This window comes from Phaenicophaeus curvirostris, chromosome 14 (assembly GCF_032191515.1).
Source record: "Phaenicophaeus curvirostris isolate KB17595 chromosome 14, BPBGC_Pcur_1.0, whole genome shotgun sequence".
Taxonomy (NCBI): domain Eukaryota; kingdom Metazoa; phylum Chordata; class Aves; order Cuculiformes; family Cuculidae; genus Phaenicophaeus; species Phaenicophaeus curvirostris.
Genome location: NC_091405.1, coordinates 2,547,909 through 2,573,265, shown reverse-complemented (window position 1 = coordinate 2,573,265; position 25,357 = coordinate 2,547,909). Strand labels below are relative to the sequence as shown.

Below are 25,357 nucleotides of genomic sequence, written 5' to 3'. Positions count from 1 at the left end.
GACTACAGGAAACCAAGCTATTCCTTTGTGAAAAGACCCCATTCTGCTTTATAAAGTGAGCCTTGCAGCAATATACTGCTAGAGAACTGCCAAGCTTTGTATAGCAAATACCACTGTAAGGGCTCGGCAATAAAACAGTTGTGGACTTGGGGGTGATCCAACCACACAATAGCACATCTTTATGCAATATTTCCTCTTTCAACATCCATCTCCAACACTGTAATTCACTGACAACCGTCAGTTCATTTTAATTCCAAAATTCCAGCCCGGAACACAAAGCACTACAGAGACTGAATTCTTGTGTGGGCATATTAATTATTTAAATCACTAGTCCAAATCATGTTCAAAAGAGCGCTTGCTGGGAATCCTTCAGGAGCCGAGTGATCTATTGCTCATTATCGCCTGCTGGATTATACTGTAAGTCAGACGCACGCTTGGTGTTTCCTATCAACAATACTCTACATGGCTCGCTGTTGTCAGCCGACCAAGTGATGGGTAATGAAGGCAAAAGCACCAAATACATGTGAGAAAATATGTATATTTATAATGATTGAGTGAATTGATGTAGTCCCTGCTAGGGACTGCCTTGGAAATCCCTAAGCTGAACCATTTTTAGAAATATGAAGTACCCCCAGGCAGATGAGAGAGGCTGCAAAGCCTGATGCGATGTTGAGTGAGGTTTCTTATCTTGCAGCCCACCTTACAAGGGAGAATCACCCTGGCTCCATGAGAGACGTTTCCCCTGCCTTTGGTGAGAGGAGCGTTCAGTCGGGTTTGTCCTGCACAAATGGGGCAGCTGTATTTCTGTGTATTTTAGCTTTTCTGTTGGTCTGTAAATAAAACCATGAGGTTTTGTCCATTTTCCTTTTTGTGCCTGAAGTGGGCACAGCCCAGGCCAGCTGCTTCAAGGGCATGATGAGCATTCGAATGAGAAGCATCTTCTGCTCTGAAAAGGCAACTGCACTACGTTGACTCTGCTGAATAACCGGGCGCATTCCTCCTTGCCAGCATAATGGGACCTTCCCAAGTAGAGACGTTTCACATGACCTTAGCACATATGCCTGACTTTGAGTGCCTGAAAGGCCTGACCTCCAGCCCATTCATCATAACAGCTTGTTAACACTTGCATCCACTGTTCAGAGTGCTGCTCACCGACATTAACCCCTGCAAGACCTGAATGGTAAGGGCACCGTTAGGCAGAGGTCACCCTCAGCTGCGGTGGCCAAATTGCCACTGCCCCAGGGACGAGGCTTTCCTTGAGGGCAGCTTTTGTCACCACCTCTCCGCAGGTCTGGCTGAGTTTGGAGTCACAGACATCAGCCGGCCACGTAGCAGCAAACGGGAAAACCTTTTACGCAAATGAATGCATGCACCACTTAAATTACCTGATATTTACTTATAACCTCCATATTTTATTCATGAATTTTACAATTCCAAATATAATGAAACAGTTAGAGTACTTTATTACAAAGCTTACAAAATAATTAAATATTACACTTATATTTTTTGCCTTTTTTTTTTTACACAATAATTCATCCCTTGTGACACTACCATTTTCTTTCCTCAGTTGTCACTTAAGGAAGTAAGCGAAGAAATATAAAGGAAAAGCTATGCATTAATAAATTAATTATTTTACATCAAATAATAAAAAGGACACACTTTAAAAAAAAAAAACAACAAAAAACATCCTTGTAGTTTTCCTAGAAAAAAGATAATCATTACACAATGTCCAATATCAAGGCAGAGTGGTGTAGGTTGAGATATGTTTCCAATCATCATTTCTTAAAGTATCACAGAATACATGTTTTTAATTTAAATTGTTGCAAAAGGAACTGCTAATTTTCAGTGACCACTGTCTGGCATTAGTGCTGAGCTGGCTAATCCTAGGCTGAAACGATACTTTAAAAAAACAGTACAACTGAGCTACATTCATCAAATGAAGCTGTGGGGTTGGGTGGAATGAGATAAATTATGTCCCTCGTGGGCGCTCCCCACAAAATTACAGGAGAACCCAGCTCCGTCTCGGCACGGGTTTGGCAAACCAGTTGGGTATTTTCCCAATGCAGAAATTCTTCAAATCGTGCCATTTGATCGGTAGTGTCACCGATCGTCTTGATGCTGAATGATGACAAATATTGTTAGGTTTATGTCTCTTGTGTTTGCTGGTGGATTCTGAGCTACCTAAAAGCACTAGGAGGTATAAAAATAGAATTGGCTTTTATTTGGTTAGAGTAAGTAATCCATTTCACTTTGTCATTTTTTTTGCATATAAACTGTGTGAATATGAACTATTTTGAGAAGTTTAGCATGAATTAATGGCCTGTAATATTCTTGTTATTTCCCTTGGGTAACAGATGAGAGGTCTGAGATTAAAAGGAAGACATTCTTCAGTATCTTGGCATTCAAACAACCTAGCTTCTGAAAAATACTACTTTAAAATAGCAAGTTTAAATTTTAAAGTTACATATCTAATGAGCTTAGAAAATTGAAAACATAACCATCAAGCTCAATAAATCTGAGTTCCTTGAGTTAGTTGAAATATGAAATTCTATTTTACTTGTAACACAGCAATAGTAAAAGTCCAAACATTCTAGCGCTGAATATTCCTAGGAATACATTTCAAGTTACTAGTTAACCACCTCTGAGTTTCTACACAAAGCAGAAAACGAATTCTTCAAAACAATAAACACATTAGCATGATGCAAGACTTGCTTTTCCAGCAGCAAGTCTAATAGAGAAGCACCAAATATCTTTGTAGTGCACCATTTACTTCGTGCGGTCACACGCGTGATGCCGCGCTCTCCAGACAACGGCCGTTGGAGTGGTTTCTGTGGCAGTGGCAGCAAACGGCTTCCTTACCCTGGGATGAGAGTAGCATAAAAAATGAGGAATGGAGACGTTTCTGATAGCGCTTCATCACACTGCCCGGCTGTAACCTTCCTCCTCAAGCTCCCAGCTTCTTTCTCTTTGCATCTGGGTAAATTTGCCAGAAAAACCTTCCTTGCCTTGATGTCCTTCTCATCACAGGACAGTGCAAAATGACACTTGGAGAGGAAGAAGAACTGCCCCTCGAGTCCCAGTGTTCAAGTGATCCATAGTACCCTGTACTGTAGTGAGGTCAGCAAAGAAAGAAATGAAAAGAAACATTCCTTTTTCAACACACGTCCAACAATTAACTGTACCTCAGACATTCCCTTAGAAAAATGTCTCCTCCACTGGTGGTTTCTGTGGCACCGGGTCTTGCTTCAAAGCAAAGCTAATTCCAGTATAAACTGGAGAAGAGGATCCTGTCCCCACAGGGTTCAGATGACCCACTGCTATCAGTTCTTCTTTGTGCATGATTTGCAGCACTGCTTGCCATAAAATTTGTGGTTACAGACCCCATGCTGGGGTACCAGATGACACCAAGTGAAGAAATCCACACAAGAAGGATCATCTGAAAGAGAGAAATCCAAGCAATAATGTCAGGCAACAGTTCCGCACACTCGTATGCATTTGGGAATATAAAAGACATGAAGGGTGACTCAATTGAAACAAGAGGAACTATGAACAAGTGTTCATCTGAAAAAAATACACATTTCTTTGTTACTTTGTTAAGAGGTGTTTAATCTGTTAAAAGATCAAATTGGTTAATTAGACAGAGATAGAGCTTACATTATAGGAGGTCCAAAGTCTAAAAGAATTAAAACAATTTGGAGCACATTTTGGAGTTCAGTAAAACAGGAAGCAATTCCATTGTAGTGGATTAAAAGTCATTTGTGTTTTCATCTCTGATTACAAATGCTGTTCTAAAGCCAAGGACTTGTACAAATGAGCTTGTTCCATGCCTGATGCCAACTTCTTGCTGCCATTGACACCACATGGAGTTTGCCCGTCCCTGAAAGCAGCGTCAGCTTTGAGTGTATGAGCACGTACATGCCTGGAGCTCTGACTGCATGGACCCTGCTTTGTGCACAAAGTGCTCTGCTGTGTGTTTGCGCTCCAACATCTTCTAGGGACTTAGTGACATGGAGGACAGGGAGGTGATTAATGGCAGCCAGCACAGCTTCACCAGGGGCAAGTCCTGTCTGACCAGCCCAGTGGCATTATAGGATGGGGTAACTGCGGCAGTGGACACGGGAAAACCAACGGATGGGATCTATCTGGACTTCTATAAAGCCTTTGGTAAGGTCCCCCACAACATCCTCCTCTCTAAATTGGAAAGATATGGATTTGATGGATGAACAGTACGGTGGATAAGAGACTGGTTGGATGGTTGTATACAGAGAATAGTGGTCAATGGCTCGAAGTCCAGATGGAGATCCGTGACTAGTGGTGTCCCTCAGGGGTTCATACTGGGACCAGTGCTGTTTAATATCTTCATCAATGATACAGACAGCGAGACTGAGTGCACCCTCAGCAAGTTTGCAGATGACACTAAGCTGAGTGCAGCAGTTGCCACACTGGAAGGACGAGATCTCATCCAGAGGGACCTGGACAGGCTGGAGAAGTGGGGCTGTGAGAACATCATGAGGTTCAACAAGGTCAACTGCAAGGTCCTACACCTGGGTCAGGGCAGTCCTGGATTTCAGTACAGGATGGGGGTTGACATGATTGAGAGCTGCCCTGCGGAGAAGGACTTGGGGGTGCTGGTCAATGAGAAGCTCAACATGAGCTGACAGTGTGCACTGGCAGCCAGAAAGCCAAAAGAAATGTTGCCAGCAGGGCAAGGGAGGTGATTCTGCCCCTCTATTCCTCTCTTGTGAGACCTCATCTGGAGTGTTGTATCCAGTTCTGGAACCCTCAACGTAAGAAGGAGATGGAGCTGTTGGAACAGGCTGAGAGGAGGCTACAAGGATGATCAGAGGGCTGGAGAAACTCCTATATGAGGACAGGCTGAGAGAGTTGGGGTTGTTTAGTCTGGAGAAGAGAAGACTCCGAGGAGACTTTATAGTGACCTCCCAGTACCTGAAGAGGCTACAAGAAAGCTGGGGAGGGGCTGTTCACAAAGGCTTGGAGTGATAGGACTGGGTGCAAGGGGTATAAACTGGAGAGGGGCAGATTTAGACTAGACATAAGGAGGAATTTCTCCAACATGAGGGTGGGGAGGTCCTGGCCCAGGTGTCCCAGGGAAGTTGCGGCTGCCCCATCCCTGGAGGTGTTCAAGACCAGGTTGGATGGGCCTTGGGCAGCCTGATCCAGTGGGAGGGGAGTTGGAACTGGATGATCTTTAAGGTCCCTTCCAACCCAAACTATTCTATGATTCTATGACTTCTCTCCATTTGACTATGCAAGGAGCTTAAGAAACCTCTCCTCTTAGACACTTCAGTTGGGGGCATGAATTAGGCTTTTAGGACCATTCCATATTGGTGACATCTTAATTAACTGCAGTGGGAAAAAAGACAGGCTGACAGTGGTCAGTTCTGAGCAGCCCAGCTTTCAACTACAAATGCACCATATTTTTCAGTTAAGATTTTTATCTCACTTAAATTTATGTACAGATCATTTATACACACAGCCCCATTGCTTTAAAAACATTTCCTAGCTGCTCCTTTCTGCAGTTCTGCAGTGGATGCTTCATGTTTCTTTCAAAGAGCAGAGTGATGATTCATACGGATGATTTATAAAGAAATCCACCACGTCTGAGAGAGCAGTGAGACATTTAAATGAGGATTAGCAAAATTTATAGCTAAACTGAAATCTCCTGTGAGCATGGGAAAAGATTCCATTTGCCTCTCAGAACTACTGTTTACATGGTCCATATAAGGAATTTACAAGGAGACAGAGAAGAAAACCATAGCCACTGTTGTCTGCATTCTCAGATCAGCTAAGCCGAGTCACGCAGATAAAGGGTTCCTCACAGAGCACAGACACCTTCTTCATATTCTTAGGCCAAGAGTCCTCTCCATCTCTCTGCAGGAATTTCTGACCCCCAGAACCCCTTTAGGAACATGCAGGACCCCTTTAGAGCTGCAAGGACCCCTCTAGGCAATTGAGAACCCCTTTGGGACCCCCAAGACTCATTTAGGGCATGCAAGGACACCTCTAGGACACCCAGGACCCCTCTACAAATGCCAAAGACCTCTCTAGGAACCACCAGAACCCCTCTAGACCACCCTCCCCCCCGCGGAGTCCTCTAAAAATCCCCAGGTCTCACCTAGGACCTCAGCGCTGCCTTCCTATTCTTTAAGGGTGGCAGCAGGGATGAACTGGAGAGCTCAGCTTTCCTATCACCACACCTGCTGCTCCCCCCAACAGAACGTGGTGCTGGGAAGACCCAAAGCAACAGATGGAAAATACACACAGCATGGAGTGAGAAATGCTGTTCTGATGAGGCCAGGGAGAAGCTCTGCTGCATGGAAGGGTGACTTTTCAGATGTTACGAATTGCTGTTTCAAAACAACGCAGGAGCACGTCACTAAAGCTTTATGTCCCTTTTGCAGAGTAGAGTACAATTACAGAGGTAGAGCTGAAAACTCTGCTCTTGGGACCTAATCCAAAGAGCGTTGGAATGAATACAAAGAGTCCCACAGACTTCAATGGATGCAGATCGGGCTGGCAGTTCTTTATTGCTATTCACTCAAGTATATATAATTGCTATTTACTTAAGTATTTAGATGCTGTTTAACTTTACATTCATTTTAAGCAGTTGGATTTACTAGGAGTTACGGTGACCGTAACTGCATCTAACAGGGACAGGAATGACCCGGTTTGCCTAGGGAAGTTTGCAAACTCTCCCTGAAGCATTAATGTCTTGACTGTGATCACTGAGGTGGAGCTGCGTGGCTGATAATAGAGACTGATGTGCTTCACTGTGATTCCAGCACAGCTGGTTCCCTTGCTTTTAGCTGGTTTAGACAGAAAGTGAGAGAGCAGCAAAGAGATAATTGATCTCTAGAGCCTGACAACTTGGTTCTAACAAAGGGGAAAGGGCTGCTGCAGATGTGAGGAGAGAGGGAAACAGGCCAAGGCCAGAATTAAGAACAGACATGACTCCGGGCATGAAATATAGCAGAGGAAGGCAGGGGTGAAAGCAAAGGGCTTGCTATATTGTGACAGAAGATGATGTAATACAGAAACTCCAAAGTACAGCAGAACGTTAAGGTTAATTTGAAATGTTAAGAACACTTACTTGTTAAAAAAACCCAGAACTATTTACTTCTCCCTTTTAGGACCAGTTCATCTACAGATTCCTGTTTGGATTTAGGTCCCCGTGTGACACCCAGCCTGTCTGGAGCTGATGCAGTGGAGTGGTCGGCTAAGCTGTCACTGAGGGTTTCAGCGCACAGCGAACGGAGGCATTGGTGCAGACGAGGGGCGGTTGTCTCCTGTCAGTTTACTGGATGTGGAGCCAGAGCTTGACCTTTGCTCCTAGCTCTATCACCACTTGCTCTTGCAGTCGGTCTAGGTTTTATAGTGGTTAGTTTTGGCTCCCAGTTTTAAAATGGTAACAAGACTTCACGTACACTATTTTGACAGTTAATGTTTAAAGTGCTTTAGCATACCTAGATACCTAGGGTTAGATGGGACAGTCCTGGGCTTCCAGGAGCCTTTTTCATGCAGTTAAGGAGACACAAACTGTAACCAGCTTGTAGGCGGATTTATGGGATGGGGCTAATGCACTCTGGGGTGGTTCTGAGAGAATTCCTCTCTCATTTCAAGTTACACAAAAATCCTTGCTCCTCCTGCTCCTCTAGATCTGCACAAACACATTGGAGAGGTGGAGAGGGATGCAGTAGACATACAAGTGAGGACAAAGCTTCATTTCATGTTGCCTGACTGCACATCACACACCCATGAAGAGCAGTAAGAGAAGAAGGATGTTCTAGACAAAGCTTCTTTGGACTCCCAGGGTATGAGTGCAAAGTGAAGCCTGGGCAGACTTCAAAAGACTAAAAATAAATGGTAATTTTTTATTGCTTACTTGAAAAGTTGCTATTTGTAATCATCAACCAGTACCAGCATAGAATGCTTATTTTATTCAACAAGATAGTGTAAAGATGCAGCTCAGAACCAAATGGTGTAACTGTTGGCATATTTCTTTCTTAACATACCCCTATTTTTAAAGTCTCCTTTGTCAGTTATACACTTAAGTCTGCTTTGCAAGAGTTCACTGCGTGAAGTGAGATGTTATAGTATCAGAGAGTAACTATAGCAGGAAAGGCTGGGAAAAAGTCATTTCTGAGGGAACATGCCAAATACTAATCTTCAGTGGGTGTAACTGGAAAAGGTGACTTTTGCTGGATAGAGTTCTAAGCAACCACCCCTGCTGCAACACGGAGAGCTGAGTTTTACCTCTTTTCACAGGGACAGGGCAGAAGTTAGTATTGCAGGCTCTCAGGACTGCTGGTTTCTGATGGGGCAAGCACCCAGAAGCTGGTCTTCCTTGGTGCAGGCACTGTACGCTCCGGGTTTGCACTCCCCCTCCACATGTTACTGTGCACTGTAAAAGCAAAAGCATCTTTCATTGTAGAGGCTCTCTGGGAGCCCATGAAAGGCAGAGGAATAACTTTCAAGGGCTTTGACTGAGACTTTCAGAGAGTGGTCAGGATCAGATGTGTTGCTGTTCAGTGAATGCCATCAGGATCAGCTTTTCAAAGGTGCGTACATCTGTTCTCCCTTCCCAAAGTCTGATTAGTTAAGGACTCAGCTGAAAATGTGGTTCCTTAGGCACCAAGACACACTGAACATTTTAGAAAGGCTGTTCCTGATTGTCTGCACTCGTTTCTTTTGAACTCTGAGCCCCTGGGCCCAATCCTGTCTGAACAGAGATAAAACTCCCACTGGAACCACAGCTATGGCAGTATCTGGGGAAAACAACTATGCTTTTGCAGGAAGATCTATGAGGTATTTTTAAATGAATAAGCCTTTTTTCCTGTATGTGTTTCATGAAGAGTTGTCTTTAAGATAAACATGATCATTTTCATCTGATTACAATTGTCAGGCATACATCTGTTCATGTTAATGTTATTAAATGAGTGTGTGTCTCACTGATACGTGAATCGTAAAGTACATAAATTCCAGAAATACAGAAGCTTGTTTGCAAGAATGTAGAAACAAATACAGGCTGATCCTGAGATTAATCATAGTATTTAGGGAATCCCAGGCAATGTGAGCAGATACTCAAATACATTGTGCATACAGATAGGTAACAGTTCAACCACAGAGCAGTTCGAAGAAGACTGAGAAGAAAGTGATGGGAAATGAGCATGGAATGTGGTGCTTCTCAAGCATGAATAACATTTTTAGGTGACATTTTTCAGTTTCAGGACAAAGAATGAGTTGCACCAGGGTACATGATGGATGTAGACGAGATGCATCACATTTTGGTGGCTGAGTAGTGCAACCTTCTTTAGGGAAGGGCTACGTGCAGGAGACACCTGTGGACTGTTAGTACTGGAGGTATCTCTTCCATACAACTGGACATTTGACTACCACACTGTGTAAGACTGGAGCTGGCTTGGTATCTTGGACTCACACTGTCCTATCAGAGTTGTGTGGCCTTCAGCACTTCACGCCTGCTGTGTGTTTGTTCCACTCAAGCTAGCATCCATCCTGTGGCACAAGATACAGTGGCTTTTCTGGGTTTGGTGCTCTCCAAGCCCAGCACTGCAACCTTACCTTCTGATCATGGTGTGTGCACTGACCAAGAGCCAGCAGTCACATTGCACTTGGTTTGGGGTTTAATGCTGTGCAGTGAAAAGCAATAAGGGATGCTACCTGAGCTGCTGTGAAGAGAAACTCTCTCCTTCATAAACTCCATAAAAGCCAAGATATGAAATAGAGCTGGAGACAGAGTGCTGGCCAAGACAGGGAGAGAGAGGTGAGAAAGTTTCCCATTCTTACCTGCTGCCAGGGTGAGGAATACCAGCCAGACACCATGTTATATAATGTTTGCGATGGACAGGCTCCCTTGTTGCAAGCTTCTTCCAGGTTGGCGTTTGGTTTCTTGAGGTTTCTACATCTTCTCTGAGGAAAGGTGATCAGTTTCCCATGGATGCTTTTCTCAGCACATTTTAGTTCTCGCTTTTGTACGCCTGGGCCACAGGAAGCTGAGCACTGCAATGGCAAAGCACACCTTTGAAATACACGGTCAGGTAAAGGAGAATGTGCTGTGTGCAAAACCCCCTGAATTACGTGAAACTACAACAGCCTTCAATAACTAAACCCACAACGAACACGTTCCATAATGTGTAAACTGAAATATGAATCCAGTCAGAGAAAGTCCTGAAAAACAAAGACATCGGGGTATGTCTGACTACATCTGGATGTGAAGAACTGTGTTTTTATAGCAGCTCGCCTACAACACCTGATTTTCAAATGATAGCTCAGCTTTCCTTCCCCAGCATGGTCTGTGTGTCCCTGAGTCAGTGCTTCCAAGAGCAGCAAAGGACGGCAGTGAGCCAAGGAACCGCACCACGTTACCTCACTCCAGGACGAAATCACCCACTGGAGTCGGTCATTTTTGGGGCAGCGTCCGAGCACGCAGGTCTGCTGGGATTCAGGTTTATGGTCTCTGCTGCACATAGTTTCAGGCAAGATTTTAACATTTGGAGAACCAGTACTTTTGCAGTAGACATCCCGTTTCTTAACACCTCTCCCACAAGTCTTGGAGCACTGTGATGGAAAGAAAGAATCATTTGAACTAGCAGAAATGAAAATTGGCATTATTTGTATTTTGCAGCAGAGCATAGAAACCATGGCTGACGTGCTGTGCAGCTGCCATTATCATATAAGTTGAAATTCTGTTGGTAAGTAAGTAACAGCAACATCCATGTCACACCTAAAACATTGTTCTAAGCACTTTCTTAATGTAAACTATGAACTCTTACAGTCCCCATGCAGGACAGATAAGTAATGTTTCCCTTCCATAGATGAGGAAAGTTGGACTTGTGAGCAAAAGGCATTTTTCCCTGGACAGCACAGTGAAGGCTGGTCCTAACCTCCCATCTCAAAATATCCCGTGGCAAGATGTTTTCAGCTATTTGTTATCTTGTCCTCACCTTGACCTAGAGGGATGACAGAGGCAGAGAAAACTACCCAGGGAATCCATGCACCACATGAATCTCACTATAGGATGGAATCCGATACAGACAATGGTTAATAAGTTTGACCACAGATATTTTAATTGCCAAGATTACCACTGAAGCGTAGAATAAGCAACTAGTGAATAAATGCGCATTGCTGACTTGTGGTTCAGTTGAATAGATGTTCTGTAGTTTCCATTGCCTTAGCACACAACAAAATGCACAAATGAGCCATTTCTGATGAAATGAAGAAATAAATGGCCCTGAAATAATTCCACCAGCTTTCTACATTGTTGCATCCTCTTCTGATTGTTCTTTTTACTAATAATTAAGGGGCACATTCCATGGCAGAACCATTTACTATCGCTATCAGCAGTAAACCACAGACACTTTTAAAAGAAGTCACGAAAGAAGAGCTGAACTGAGGACGCAACAGGAATATCTTCTTGTTGAAAAACACTCCTTTCATTTAAAATTACTCTGATTTCTGTAGAGAGGTAGAGTATTTTGCATTTTATTCCTCTTAAATCCTCTGAGCCTGTGATGTAACAAGTTTCAGTGGAATCTTAACATCTTCACTAACTTGTTTAAGAGGTCTATTGACTCCATTTCAGCAGGACTCAAGAACTTAATTCTCATAGGCTTATTCAAAAATCTCAACTTGGATTGCACACCTCCTAAGGAGAAGGACAAGGGATTGTTTCAACAGGTATTTATTTATTTGTTTGTTTGATTGATTGGTTGGTTGGTTTAGATGAAGTTAAGTTTGAAGGTGTGAATGTTTGAAGATTGATTTTCCTCTTTAAGTGCTTAAAGACTTAAGGCTTAAGCCTTCCAGTGCTTAAAGGGAGCTTACAGGAAAGCTGGGGAGGGGCTCGATCAGTGAGGACAGGGATAGGATGAGAGGAACAGTTTTAAACTGGGAGAGGGAGATTGAGATGAGATGTTAGGAATAAATGTTTTGCTGTGAGGGTGGGGAGGCCCTGGCCCAGGTTGCCCAGAGCAGTGGTGGCTGCCCCATCCCTGGAGGGGTTCAAGGCTGGATGGGGCTTGGAGCCCCTGATCCAGTGGAAGGTGTCCCTGCCCATGGCAGATGGTGGAACTGGATGGGTTTTTGAGGTCTTTTCCAACCCAAACCATTCAATGATTCTATGATCATCATACCTGATTTTTATAATCTCTTGCCACACTAAGGTTTCTTTCACATACTGGAAGAAAAGAGTTTCTTTTTTGAGTGCTAAAACTCTGTTATGATGGACTATTGAGTAGTTACAGTGCATTCCAGAGCACTCTCCTGGAGAGGCAGTCTGTGCTTTCCAGCTGGGAACACACCTGAATACCTAAAAAGTACCAAGTACACAGAAGTAACAGATTTATCAGTAAATTTAAATCTACCTTGAATCTCACTGAATGAAGATGGAAAAATTACAATAATGTAGCTCCTTTTGATGTAAGTGTGTCATCAGCTTTCTCTCAAATCCCAGATTTCCCAGTACATCCTTTATCCTTACACTAAGAGTTCACACCAGCAGCAACAGTGGTGAAAGAACAAGCAGAGATGAGTTTTGTGTAAGCTTGTGAGTGGTTTTTAGCTCTGGCTGGCTCCGTGTCTGGCAGTTGGTGGGGCTGTGAGGCAGGGTGTGTGCATGTAGGAATCTGCCTGGGGCCCTCTGCCCTCATGGCAATTAGGTGCAGCAGGGCTCTGCTGGCAGCAGAACAATGACTGTAACAAAGGCCAAGTACAGAAGTGATTAGCGAACCTGTAACTCACAAATTTATCAATTCACATTGTGTGCGTGCATTAATATGCAGCTCTAACCCCAAATATCTCCTCATTCCTTGACTGCCTGTCCTGTCTGAGCAGAGGTAATATTGCTGCAGGAAGTAATCTCCCACGGGGTTTAATGGCTTTGAAGAATTCATAGAGCCATAAGTCATGAAACTAGAAAAAATGATCCATCTCTTTGTCACAAAGCAGACCATGCGACCACTTCTGGCGAGCCCTTGTGTCGGAGCACTCTGGAAGGCAAGTTAAAAAGTTTACACAGTATCTTCATGAATAGAGCCACTCGCAAAATACTGGTCTTCACAAAGTCTGCACGATTCTTCCCCTTGAGCAGAGTTTTTGGTGATATTTTCATTATGCCATCAGACAAAACTAAGTGTTCCTTAGCTTACCTGAGACCATGGGCCAGGGCTCCATTCCGGGGGGCAGTCCTGCCCGTTGCACGTTTGCACCTGTGCTGGGGCACTGACAGGACACAGCGAATGGGCCACTACCTCCTCTCTCTGGAAAGCCCTTTTCTGGACACACTGAATGAGACGGCTTTGTTGCCCTCCTCCACAAGACTTGCTGCATGTGCTCCATTCACCTGTTGACCAGCTTCGAGGAGAGAATGTATGTTAGATACACACCAGTCCAATTTAACTTTATAAATTCAACCCCAATGAGACATCCAACAAACGTGACTCGTTCAGGGATTCTCTGAGCCTGCTTTCCTGATGTGCCAGTATCTGCTCAAGCAACCACAAAGCCTTAAAGAATCCAACTTCGAAGCATGGAACATCTTGCTAGGGATGAAATGCAAGTCACATAACTGGAAGAACTAGCACTACCTATTTACAGTTCTCAATTGCCAGAACCAACTTGCCTACAAATCTGAATCCAACCTGGAATCTGGAATTCCACAGGGACTGAGAGAGACACTGCCATTGAGGCTGGTGTAGTATCTAGAAGATAACAGGGTCTGGCTAACAAACCACCATTTCTTATTAACCATGCTTTTAGTTGAAAAAAATCTCTGTAAAACAGGAAAAGGAAACCCTTTTCTATAGAAATAGTAGGATGATCACTTTTGTCACTGTAGCAACCAAAGAGACTTCCAAACAGATTAACAGATGCAAGGCCAAAGGAACGAGCCAGTTCTGTAAATTGATGAGGTTTGAGTATTGTAAAGTTCTACCCTCTGTCGTTACATTTTTCCCTTTTTCCCTCACTCTCAGAAGACAGAGCAGTGGAGCAAGAGTCACCTCAGCTGATATAAGGGAGAAGCTGTCACAGCACAGAAAGAACGGGGCCGGTTTAGCTGAGCAGGTACCTCCTGATGCACTTGTGCGTAGGTGCACACACGGGGCAACCAACCTTGGCATGAGAAGCCCAGTGGCATTGATGACAAACCTTACTGGCCTCTAGTGACGACAAAAGAGCTTGCTTGGTGAAACCAGCACTCCTGTCATTAGTGCCTTGCGGATTTAAGTGTCCTCAGGCTAATGTATTTGGTATCTAAATAAAACAGAGAAAATATAACCAGCAGAAGCTGTTGGGCAAATGTGCCCCCCAGTCACACGCAAGCAGCGTGGCACTGACGTTTCACAAAGTTGGAAGAGTTATTACCGACTGTTTAGGATAATTTAAGTATGGAAATACCAATAGCTGCAGCACTCAGTGGGTCCTCAGGCTTTGTGGAACACTTGCAAATGTACAACCAAGTGTCTTTGTCCTCAAAGGCTTAAATAACAACTGGGTAGGAAAAAAGAAGGGAAGACACAAAGGAAGTTCTGAATGCCTAAATGATTACTCAAGTGGACAAATCTGATTCAAAGATCCAGCACTGAATTTAAACTAAAGATCTGAAAATAGCAATTTCACAAGTTTTTAATGATTTATGCCACAGAAAATGTTCCCTTCTCAAATCCGGCTGCTTGGCCAAATCTATTTCCATGGTTCCTCCCAGCACCAGCCCTGTGACCACTGCAATAGCTGCTTACAGACCGTTCAAAAGACAAAACCCCTTTTTTTCCTCCTCTTTTCTTACTATGTGAAAGATGAACAGCATCCCAGTTTCTGTCTGCTCACATCTGCCTGAAAACAAAGCTAATTTTAAGGCATAAAAAATGTATAAAAAAGCCTATTTTGGAAAAAAAACCCTTTGGGACTAGAAGAATTCCCAAGTCTTAGTCTAGTAACTTTGGTAACTGCCAAAAGTGGTGGGAAATACAAAGAGCAGCAATTTAAGGACATAGAAATATTAATGTGAAAAGTCAGTAAGTTATGTAATTCCAGAATATGTCACAAGTTTACTTTTTATCTGATTTATAAATATTTGGACTATTCCAACACAGACTGCTGGGGAAAAGTTACAGTTCTAATCCATTCTACAACTTCATTAGTTTGCCTTGATGTTTCTGACAATGGTGATTGGTAGAGCGACCAAAGTGTTCACCCTAAGAGTTTACTTTCCATAACTGCCCAGAAACTTACCCTCTTAGAATCGCAGAATCACAGAATGCTTTGGGTTGGCAGGGACCTTAAAGCCCATCCATTCCCATACCCTGCCATGGGCAGGGACACCTCCCACTGGATCAGGGGCTCCAAGCCCCATCCAACCTGGCCTTGAACACCTCCAGGGATGGGGCAGCCACCACTGCTCTGGGCAACCTGGGCCAGGGCCTCCCCACCCTCACAGCAAAACATTTCTTCCTAAGATCTCATCTCAGTCTCCCATCTTGCAGCTGAAAACCACTCCCCCTCATCCTGTCCCTGCATTCCCTGATCCAGAGCCCCTCCCCAGCTTTCCTGGAGCCCCTTTCAGTACTGGAAGGCTGCTATAGGACAATAAACCTACTCTAACGTCCTTTAGTAAACTGCCATTTTCCAAGATAATCTGGGCTGCAATCCAAGAGTATCTTTCATTAGCTCCAATAACTAAATAATTATGACCAGATTTGGCAGCTCTGAAATCCAACAACAGCAGCGTGCGGTCCTAATGCCGCCCGGTGCTCTTGTTGTTCGGACAGTAGTTTGTCCCTACTCAGACTAATAAGTCTTTGTTCTTATGCAGTCGTTATTCTTAACTGACCTCGCTAAGACTGGAGCCTCTTTTAAGTCACAAAACTCACGCTTGTATCTCATCTGTTATTCACCTCCTTCCCTTGCCTTTTATGCCAGCTGTATTTGGTTTTCCTTTATTTGTTGGCTATTAAGCAGTCTTTGTTTCCTTCACGGTACTTATTAATACTACATTTTTTTGATGTTGGCAGTCTCAGTTTTATTGGAAATACTACATGCCGTGACTTTCTGGGCAGATACCTCAGCAGAGATATTCTGGCATAGTTTCACTCAGCTGATGGCAATCTGTTATTTTAAGACATGGTCCTACATGTATATCCTCCATACATTACTATCCCCTAAGGATTTTAAACATAATTAATTAGCAAGTTGAATTGTTTTTCTCTGAAGGTGGCTTGGGGCTTTATGTTTTTTCTTTTTGTACTTTTATTAGGGTTCAAGTCAAAAATTGTGATTTAAAGTAGTAAACCTAAGAATATCAGAGAACACTGCACTGCGGGTCAAAACGGATATTCAGCATTTACAGTGATGGGCATATTGGTGGATGTTCAAAGAACAGAATCACAGAATGGTTTGGATTGGAAGGGACCTCAAAGCCCACCCAGTTCCACCCCCCTGCCTGGGCAGGGACACCTCCCACTGGATCAGAGGCTCCAAGCCCCATCCAGCCTGTCCTTGAACCCCTTCAGGGATGGGGCAGCCACCACTTCTCTGGACAACATGGGCCAGGGCCTCCCTACCCTCATTGTGAAGAACTTCTTCCTAATGTCTAATCTCAATCTTCCCCCTTCCAATTTAAAGCCATTATCCTTCATCCTATCACTACAGGCCTCTATAAAAAGTCCCTCCCCAGCTTTCCTGGAGCTCCTTTCAGTACTGGAAGCTGCTTTAAGGTATCCCTGCAGCCTGCTCTTCTCCAGGCTGAACATCCCCCATTCTCTCAGCCTGGCCTCATAGCAGAGAGGCTCCAGCCCTTGGATCATCTTTGTGGCCTCCTCTGGACCCGTTCCACCAGTTCCATTTCCTTCTTATGTTGGGGATTGCAGAACTGGATACAGGACTCCAGGTGGGGGTCTCACGAGAGTGGAGCAGAGGGGCAGAATCACCTCCCTCGACCTATTGTCCACTTTGGGATCTCTGGGTAACAGAAATGGGGAATTTTATGTGTGGTCAGTAGAATAAAATATGATATTAATGAAGCTTTATAGCATAGTAACGCCACATCCAAACAAAGGTGAGCATTTACAGCTTACAGAGACTCCTGGGAACACCGCAGACACTACATTTCTGTGCACGTGTACTGAGTTCACTGGATAAAAATACTACTGGCAGTGGATAAGTCGCGTAGGAACAGATCGTGTTTGGCTGCAACGATGACTTATGATTGGTATCGAGAAAATCATGTGGCTAAACGCAGTCTGAAGAAACTGCTGAAGCAGGAACACGGGGCTCTAATGTCAGATGCTACAATTATTTAAATGTTATCTCTGTTATTTTGTGGTCATGGTGTGCAATTTGCCATTTGGATTCTGTGCACTCTCCTGTAATCTTTAGATTTGGCAGGAAATTCCAGACTATTACTGGCTGATTTTTTTGTATGTTCAACATATTGCAAACTATGGATTTTTAACTAAAAACAAAGCCACTCCAAAGCATCTACATCTTTTTTGCTTCGCCCCATCAACCTCTTGTGGACCACGGGAGATGGGGAATGCTTCCTATTAAACTTCACTAACTGTGTTCTTTTATGAAGTACGGCATCAGGCAGAGCCAATGGCTTTTACCACCCATTGCTTTTACCACCACAGAGTAAAAACAGCAGATGACACCAGGTCTACAGCTTTCCTCCATCTCCTCTGACTTCTGCTGCCTATGCATTTCATTGCACTGAACCACAGAATCATGGAATCATGGAATGGTTTGGTTGGGAAAGGACCTCAAAGCAGGCCCTGTTCCACCCCCTGCCATGGGCCAGGACACCTCCCACTGGATCAGGGGCTCCAAGCCCCATCCAACCTGGCCTTGAACACCTCCAGGGATGGGGCAGCCACCCCTGCTCTGGGCAGCCTGGGCAAGGGCCTCCCCACCCTGACATCAAAACATTTCTCCGTAAGATCTCATCTCAATCTCCCCTCCTTCAGCTGAAAACTGTTCTCCTTCATCCTATCCCTGCACTGCTGAAACACTTAATTTTTTCAGCTTATAACTTTAGGAAAGCTCCTGTTCTGGAAGTCAAAATGCCGTGTCCAACATAGTACAGCTTTTCTGGTCTTTAGTAGAAAGTTAAAACAACACTAAGGTTGCCAAGTCAGGAATCCAGAAGTAAAAAAACAGCAGAAACAGCAGCAGAAGGATGACCCATGCATCCTTAAATCCACCAGTTCATACTCTAAGGCACATAATGCTGTGTTTAAGTACACGAGCACACAATGTCTGTTTTCCAAAGGACCCCTACCACAGCTACTATAAATCAGTGTAACTCCCTTGTTTTTAAAGGAGCTCTATTGATTTAGACCAGCTGGATCCTAAATGCTTATCTATCTGTCAGTGTCTGCCTTTGCACCTCACCTTTCTCATGTCCTTTGGAAAGTCAGCCTGCTCACACAGTCAGTGTTTTCACATTTATCTTTGCGGGTACCAGGAGCATTGCCGACCACTTCTTTAGTTTAGATAGACCTCTTCTTTGTATCATAATACTCTGTGGGACTTTTGTCCAAAAATCACTAATTACACTTCACAAGACTCTTTTAACCTAATCTAATGTGTGGAATCCGAGCCCTGGGGCCGAGCTTCCACACAGGGAGTAGCACTTACCTCAGGAAATGCTCTTATTGATTCAAGGTGAGGAAAGGTGGCAGAAGGGGGCCCTGAGTAACTGAGATTTACTCCGTGTCACATAGCTAACCCCAGCTCGGTGACAGGGCTGCAGACAGCCCCCAGGAGGTCTTGCTCACCAGCATCAGGAATCCCAGCTCCGTTGTTGTTGTTGGGCAGCAGCCTACACCACGGCCCTGCTGAGCAACACCAGTCGGATGCTACAGGATAAAAGAGGGTTGTCTAGCAGGCTATATCATTCTGTGTGCTTATCAGAGAGGACTTTGAGGCAAATGCAGTCATAAGGTGTAGCAAAAAGGTACAATAATAAGGAGAACTTACTATGCAGGGCAGGGATTGGTATTGCACAGGTTTGTTTCAGTCAAAGGCTTCATTCTTGGGCCACAAAATGAGGAATTAACTCGTGTACGATGATCTTCTAAGCAAATGGCTTTTGCTGTAATATGTCCTGTGGAAGGATTAGAAAAAATACAGTAAAACAAACATTTATTCAAAATATAAGAGAAAAAGCAGTAGGGAAGAATTTTAACTAAACAAGTCCAAGCTCATTCTTGGTACAATTCCACTGACTTGAGCTAAAAGAAATAGGATTTCATTTGGCAACATCTTTACCATTAATTTCCTCTCTGTAATACAGGTACTATTGAAGTCAGATGAAACATTTTAGTTATAAACAGCATATTTGCAGAGACTTCCCCCGGCAAAAATTGGTAGTTCTTCAAAACCTCAGTCCCTGCAGAAATCAGCAGTGCTGGCTGAGAACTCCCCTCACACACAGGCAAACGGCACCCAAACATTCCGCAGCTTTTTACTGTGCATCTTTACAGAGTTCAGACACTGCAGGTTCCTCACCCTCAGCTCTGTCTTGTGCCAGCATCGGGGCAGATGACCAAGAAGACTACAAATGCTGTAAACAATGAAGTGATTTTATAGATTTATCCTTTAGCTGAGATGTGTCATTCACCTCACATGTGGTTCATCAGGCACAGCAAGTCAAATCTCGAAACACAGTTGTTTCCGTCATGTTTATATCCATGCTGCAACTTTCATTTGTTTTAAAGGGAAGCAAGATAAATACAAGTCGTCATATTTTATGTCCACAGTGGAGGTTTCTTCCATAAACTGAGATGCAGTGAAGTCTGACCACACACTAGCAAGATATTCCTGAATTTCACTTGGACTTTTCTGCCAACACAGGAGCCTCTCATGGTATTTCTTTGGTCACCCAGTTCTGTTCTTTGCTATTGAAGTCCACTCCATCGTGTAGTCTTATTTATCTGAACCCGTTCCAATTTAACGGGCACTAAAATTTTAATTCCCAATTCTTTTTGTAGGACTTCCCACATGCCAGTTTTCTGCTTTCATTACATTCTATAACTACTTTCACTGACAGAACATCCAGGATGTAGAAAAACAAATAGATAGTCTGCACAAAGCAAACACCAAAAGGAATAGGGTAATAAGGAATCTTTAGCTTATATAGAATTTCAGACCTTGCCCTGGCAGCACTCAGGTCTTTGTAACAGCAAGAAGACCAGTGTGAAACTGTCAGTGAAGGTCCTGATAATATTTTAGTCTTCAGTTCTACGGATCAGATAAATTTTAGTCATTGTTTGGTATCTTTCCCTGTTTCTAAATCACAGCAACACCAAAGCACACTTTTAATCCCCACGCTACTTCAACAGCGAGATATCACATGCATTTGGATTGACCTAAGGAAAAAACAATGAGTCATAGAATCATAGAATCAGTAGGTTGGAAAAGTAGGTTAGATCATTGAGTCCAACCATCATAAGGGATTTCATTGAGACTGGCATGAAAGGTTCTTACTACAAAGGAAGTATGGAGGTGCTTCAAGAAGTTGTCAGATAAAGCAACACGCACCCAGTGTTCAGTGAAACCCCCGGGATGTATCGACACACGGCTCCAAAGTTAAAGGCAGCTGAAATGTCTGAGGTGATTAAAAAAACAGCAAGAGAGGATTGGCAATCGGAACGTTACCTACCACCACCACAAGTAGCCGAGCACTCCGACTGCACCGTCACCCAGGAGTAGCTGTGTTTTTTGACAGATGTCTTGTTTTCATGGTTGGTTTTGGAAAATGTGTATTCCCAAGCAATCCCAGGATTTTTGCCTTGTAATAGGATCTATGGGGAGGGAGGTGGTTAAAGAAAAAGAGGGAGAGGAGAGAAAAGGATTCTGTCATTCCGAAAGAAGATGAACTAAACATGATACATGCCTAATGTATGTACACACCATGTTTGCGACAGGATTGGCAGGAGACCTCATTTTTTTGATAAAATAGAAAACATCAAAGTAATTCCTAAACAGCAAAGAGTTTTCTGGAACTAACACCTGCAGGGGGATGACTGAAGAGTGTAGAAGCACACAGTCCAGGACAATGCTCCTTTAAATCAGAAGGCATTTGACAGGACTGGTGAAGCAGAAATGCCACCAGTAGAAGATCAGTAAGCAAAGTCCAGGATGATCTTTCCATGGTGCCTTCTATGAACGAGCAAGCCTTTTCCCATTAGGTAAGCAGGACTGAAAGAAGCCTGAGCAAAGCAGCAGTAGAGCTGTGTCAGGAGAGATGGCTTCCTCGGGGCTGGAGGCTGAGGGTATAAAATAGACCTCCTTTTCCCTTGTAAAAAACTTGCTTTTCCCTTGTTTTTCTATGAGGACTGGTGACAATTCTGTTTGGAGGACCCTCAGCTGATGTTTCTCTCATCATGATTGAAGCTGATACAGCTTCGGTCCAGGAGAGGACCCATCCCTGGGTGTCTACAAGGGATAGAGGATTGGAAAGCCCTTTTATTCATCATTTTAGCATAACATGTTAGAAAATCTACAGAAAGTGTGATTACCAACTATAGTAAACAACTTTTGTCATTGAACTTGGGGAGCTCTCGGGGCTGTACAATTTTAGTGGTGAATTATATTGCAGTTCTTATGTAGGCAACTTTGTAAAATTCACTGTATTTATTTCAAGTATGTATTATAATCAATGCAAGATGCATGAACATCTGACGCATACCTAAATTTGGGGATAAATTTCTATACAGCATTTATTTTAGAAACTATTTTTGACAGTAAAGTGCATTTATTTTTATACTTAACAGCAAAATTGCAAGAGTTTACAGTTACAGAGCCCTTCTAAGTTTTAATTCTTCACTGGTGTGGATCTGGTCATAGTAATATAAAGAGCAGGTGCAGTTAAACTCTGTTCCTAAATATGCTTTCTGATAAGCACTAGCATTTTAAGTACAATTCCAGTCTATGTTAATGATTACCATTCAAAGTATTAATAAAATATCAGTTCACATAATATCTAACTTGAGTGCTTAATCAATCCATGTAGGTAGAACTGATCTCTGTGTAGGCTGATTTCATAAAATAGCAACAGACCAACATTTATATCATTTAAGACCAAGAAACATAATAACATTTTGAAATATAGCCAAGGGTTAGAAAGTATTCTGAAAATGTACCTATGGAAGAGAGAGATTACCCATGACAGTGAAAATTCAGACCAAATTTACATGACCTCCAGCTCAATAATGTTGAACATGTGAAGGATCTGGGCTGCATACTGTTTACTTTTCTATAAGAAAGAAAAACAGATGCTGTGTTTTCCATTCTTAGTAGCCAAAGATTTTGTTTCAGTTAGTGAACCTGAATAATGATCCAAGCTGAGGATACAGGAACTGGAACTGTAAAAGGCAAGAGACTTCCAAAAGAACTGGAAAGCATGTGCCTTCTCATTGGAAGATTTGGATTAGAAGATCCTCGAAGCCCAGGTAAATTGAAGTATTTCATGTGAGAGCTTCTATCTCCTCCATCCAGGCTTAACTGTGGAGCACCTTAGAAAGCCTGTGAGATTATGGAAGAACTAAATCTGAGTGTGATTATGGATCTCTCTATTTATAACTCACTCTGAGGCTGAAATTCTACCTGGCTTTTAGTGAGCATACATCAAAAGAGGAGGCTTTGTCCACACCTCAAAACCTTGAGTTTGAGATGGGGTTAGCCCCCATCCCCTTTGATTCTGACAGCTGTTGTAAAACTGGTCTCTTGTCAGTGACCAAAAAAGCAGCACAGCTTAAAACTTTTCTAATAAAAATAACTTGATGTATTAGACTGAACGCTCGTCTTCGGAAAGCGCTCTTGACTTTGTGATAGGGAGAGGCACGGAACAGAACAAATGCATCCTTAACAGCAGAATTCAGAACACGACAGAGTGAGGGTGAGAAGATAAAAGTGGCAACTAGTTTTACTCCTATTAGAGCAATCTTCTCCTGGTGCTTCAATAGAGGTAAGGGAATGAAGAGGAAGTGATTGCGGACAAGTCAGAACAAGGCATGCTCATATCTATCACTTCAGAGAACAACCATACAATGATGGGATAAACTCACAGCCTCCGGCGTGAACCCTGCACACCAGGCAAGCTGGGCCATACATGGTTGAAGGCCTTGGGCTACCCCCACTCCTTGTGCTTTGGAAAGCAGATACAATTCCACCGGGCAGAGAAGTGAACTTCCTCTGCGTTCCCTGGCCAGCAGCCCAAGCCCGCACATCACCAGAGCCCCTTCCCAACCAGCAGACTGCGAGAGGGAATGTTCCCAGAGCATCACAGTCAGTCTTTTTCCTCCTGTATCATCCCAGCTATGTAGAAAAGGGCATAATCAAACTCTGGAAGCGTGTGGGAGAAAACATATAGCAGGACACAAAATATATACTTTAATGTCCCTGGCACTCAGTTGAAAAATAGCATACAATATCTAATGTTCAACCAACTTTTCATCAGGAATGCAATACTATTGCAAAGTTGCAATTTTGCCAAAGTAATGAGCATATAAAAAGTCTTCTATCGTATTTTCAAACAGTCATTATAAAGCCCTTCCTTAACAACCCAATAACTGGAGTCTGCACATGCAGCCAAGTTATCAGACCTACAAATTTGGAAAGACCTCCAGTGCTCGTCTACTTAACTGGATGCAGTCCAGCATCTCTTCAGCCAACTGGCATTTGCTCCCAAATTTACAGCTGGCAAACAACCTCCTTAAACATTTCCAGTTCCTCAGTAGAACTGTTTAATGTCTACCTTTAACACACCAACCACCTGACTTCAGACACAACACTCAGCAGCTCTGACTGCAGGGCGCAGAGTTATAAAATTTACAGCTTCTTGAGTTCGAAAACCACAGACTCTACGGCTGGAATCTGCCAGATCCATGCTGAAGAAAAAGAACCGTAGCTTACGCTTAGGGCATAAAATGTTAAAACAATGGGTAAATTGAATTCTTCTGAGTAAAGAATCTTCTCCTTTTGCTGCTAATTTTGAATTGAAAGCTAAACAAATACATTGCCTAAACTAGCTGTGCATTTGCTCATTTGTTGGGGATACTTTTTCTTCCCCTGGCTATCTTAAGTTTCCAGTACAATACTCTGTTTTGCAGGTCATATTTTTAAGGAGCCTATCAACATTGTTTTGTTATGATTGACTCCATGCTTTTCAGGTGTTTTCGACTTTAAGATGAGTACATGAAGTTACTTGCAAGACACTGATTTAGAAGAAATTAATTTACACAAGATAAACTCTTTCTTCCACAAGGTTCTGTCCAATCTATAGAAAAACATACCAATGCCTGGCGTGTAACAACCTGAAGAAAAGACTCATTGTTTCTGAGAAGGACTAATGGACATTTACAAATGCCTTGGAGAATGAAGCTGAGCACAGACAAAACACCAGGTGAGGGAATGGCTGCTGTTTACCATAAGTGCCTCATCTCCTTGCACTGTTACCCATTTGGCATGGGCATGATTTACAGAATGGGCGTGAGCCCAAACTTGGAATCCCAGCAGTCATGGTAGCTTTGATACGAGTCTTCAAACGGCACCTACATTGCCTGTGTCATTCCCATGTTTATTGAGTGTCCGATGATTCCTTCAGGTGGACTTAACAGAGTTAAACAATCTACAGTGAGCCAGTGACCACACCAGTAAGGGCAGACAGAGAAGTTTTGGTGGGAGTCTACTGCCTGGCTGTGTTGTGCTTGTGAGACCTGCAATTTCCACCCACTGCGAATCTACGTGCTATCGAATAAATATTTTAACAGATAGATTCTGATTTCTCTGTTCAAGCAAGATTAATTCCATTGACTGTTATGAATTTACTCTGGTTCCAGTAGGATAAATCTAAGCATGCAGCATGTGATGCTGCTGTTGAACTGTTTAAAAAACAGGTTTTCAAACAAGACGTTCTTGAATGGGCAGCTATCGGATGGGCTTCTTGACAGTGGCTCACACCAGGAGCTTCAAAGGCAAGAGAGAAAACCCTGTTTGGAAAGCACCACTCAAGGAAGAATTACCCATGGGTTACTTAAGCCAAACGGAAAACAAAAGGGGTTTTATCTCTTCAGTATCCCTAAAGTCACTTTAAACACAAACTTAACTAAAAGCTTATGACAAACTATTGTTTTTGAAGAAAGTCCACTAAGGTCACTGATGGGGGGAAGAGTATCTTTGAAAGGTCCTCTGTGAGCTCATTTCTGCTTCAGCTGTTTCAAATTTATCTTCCCTTGTTCCTATGTCTCCCTTGTTTGACTGTTCACATGCTAAATGTCCAACCTGCAGGGATACTGCTCGGCTAATCTCTCCTCACTGAAGG

The 25,357-nt window shown here is 43.2% G+C and overlaps 1 protein-coding gene across 1 annotated transcript in view; it reads right to left on the bottom strand.

Moving 5' to 3' along the window:
• Positions 1 to 1,463: 1,463 nt before the first annotated feature.
• Positions 1,464 to 25,357, bottom strand: part of ADAMTS18 (ADAM metallopeptidase with thrombospondin type 1 motif 18) — an 84,511-nt gene continuing 60,617 nt past the window's right edge. Inside the window, exons 16-22 of the mRNA XM_069868798.1 lie at positions 20,696 to 20,837; positions 19,012 to 19,138; positions 13,185 to 13,389; positions 10,405 to 10,596; positions 9,826 to 10,038; positions 8,275 to 8,422; positions 1,464 to 3,436 (exon numbers count right to left, since the gene is read on the bottom strand). Of these exons, the coding sequence (XP_069724899.1) occupies positions 3,321 to 3,436; positions 8,275 to 8,422; positions 9,826 to 10,038; positions 10,405 to 10,596; positions 13,185 to 13,389; positions 19,012 to 19,138; positions 20,696 to 20,837 (1,143 nt within the window). The 3' untranslated portion in view covers positions 1,464 to 3,320. The remainder of the gene's footprint in view (positions 3,437 to 8,274; positions 8,423 to 9,825; positions 10,039 to 10,404; positions 10,597 to 13,184; positions 13,390 to 19,011; positions 19,139 to 20,695; positions 20,838 to 25,357) is intronic.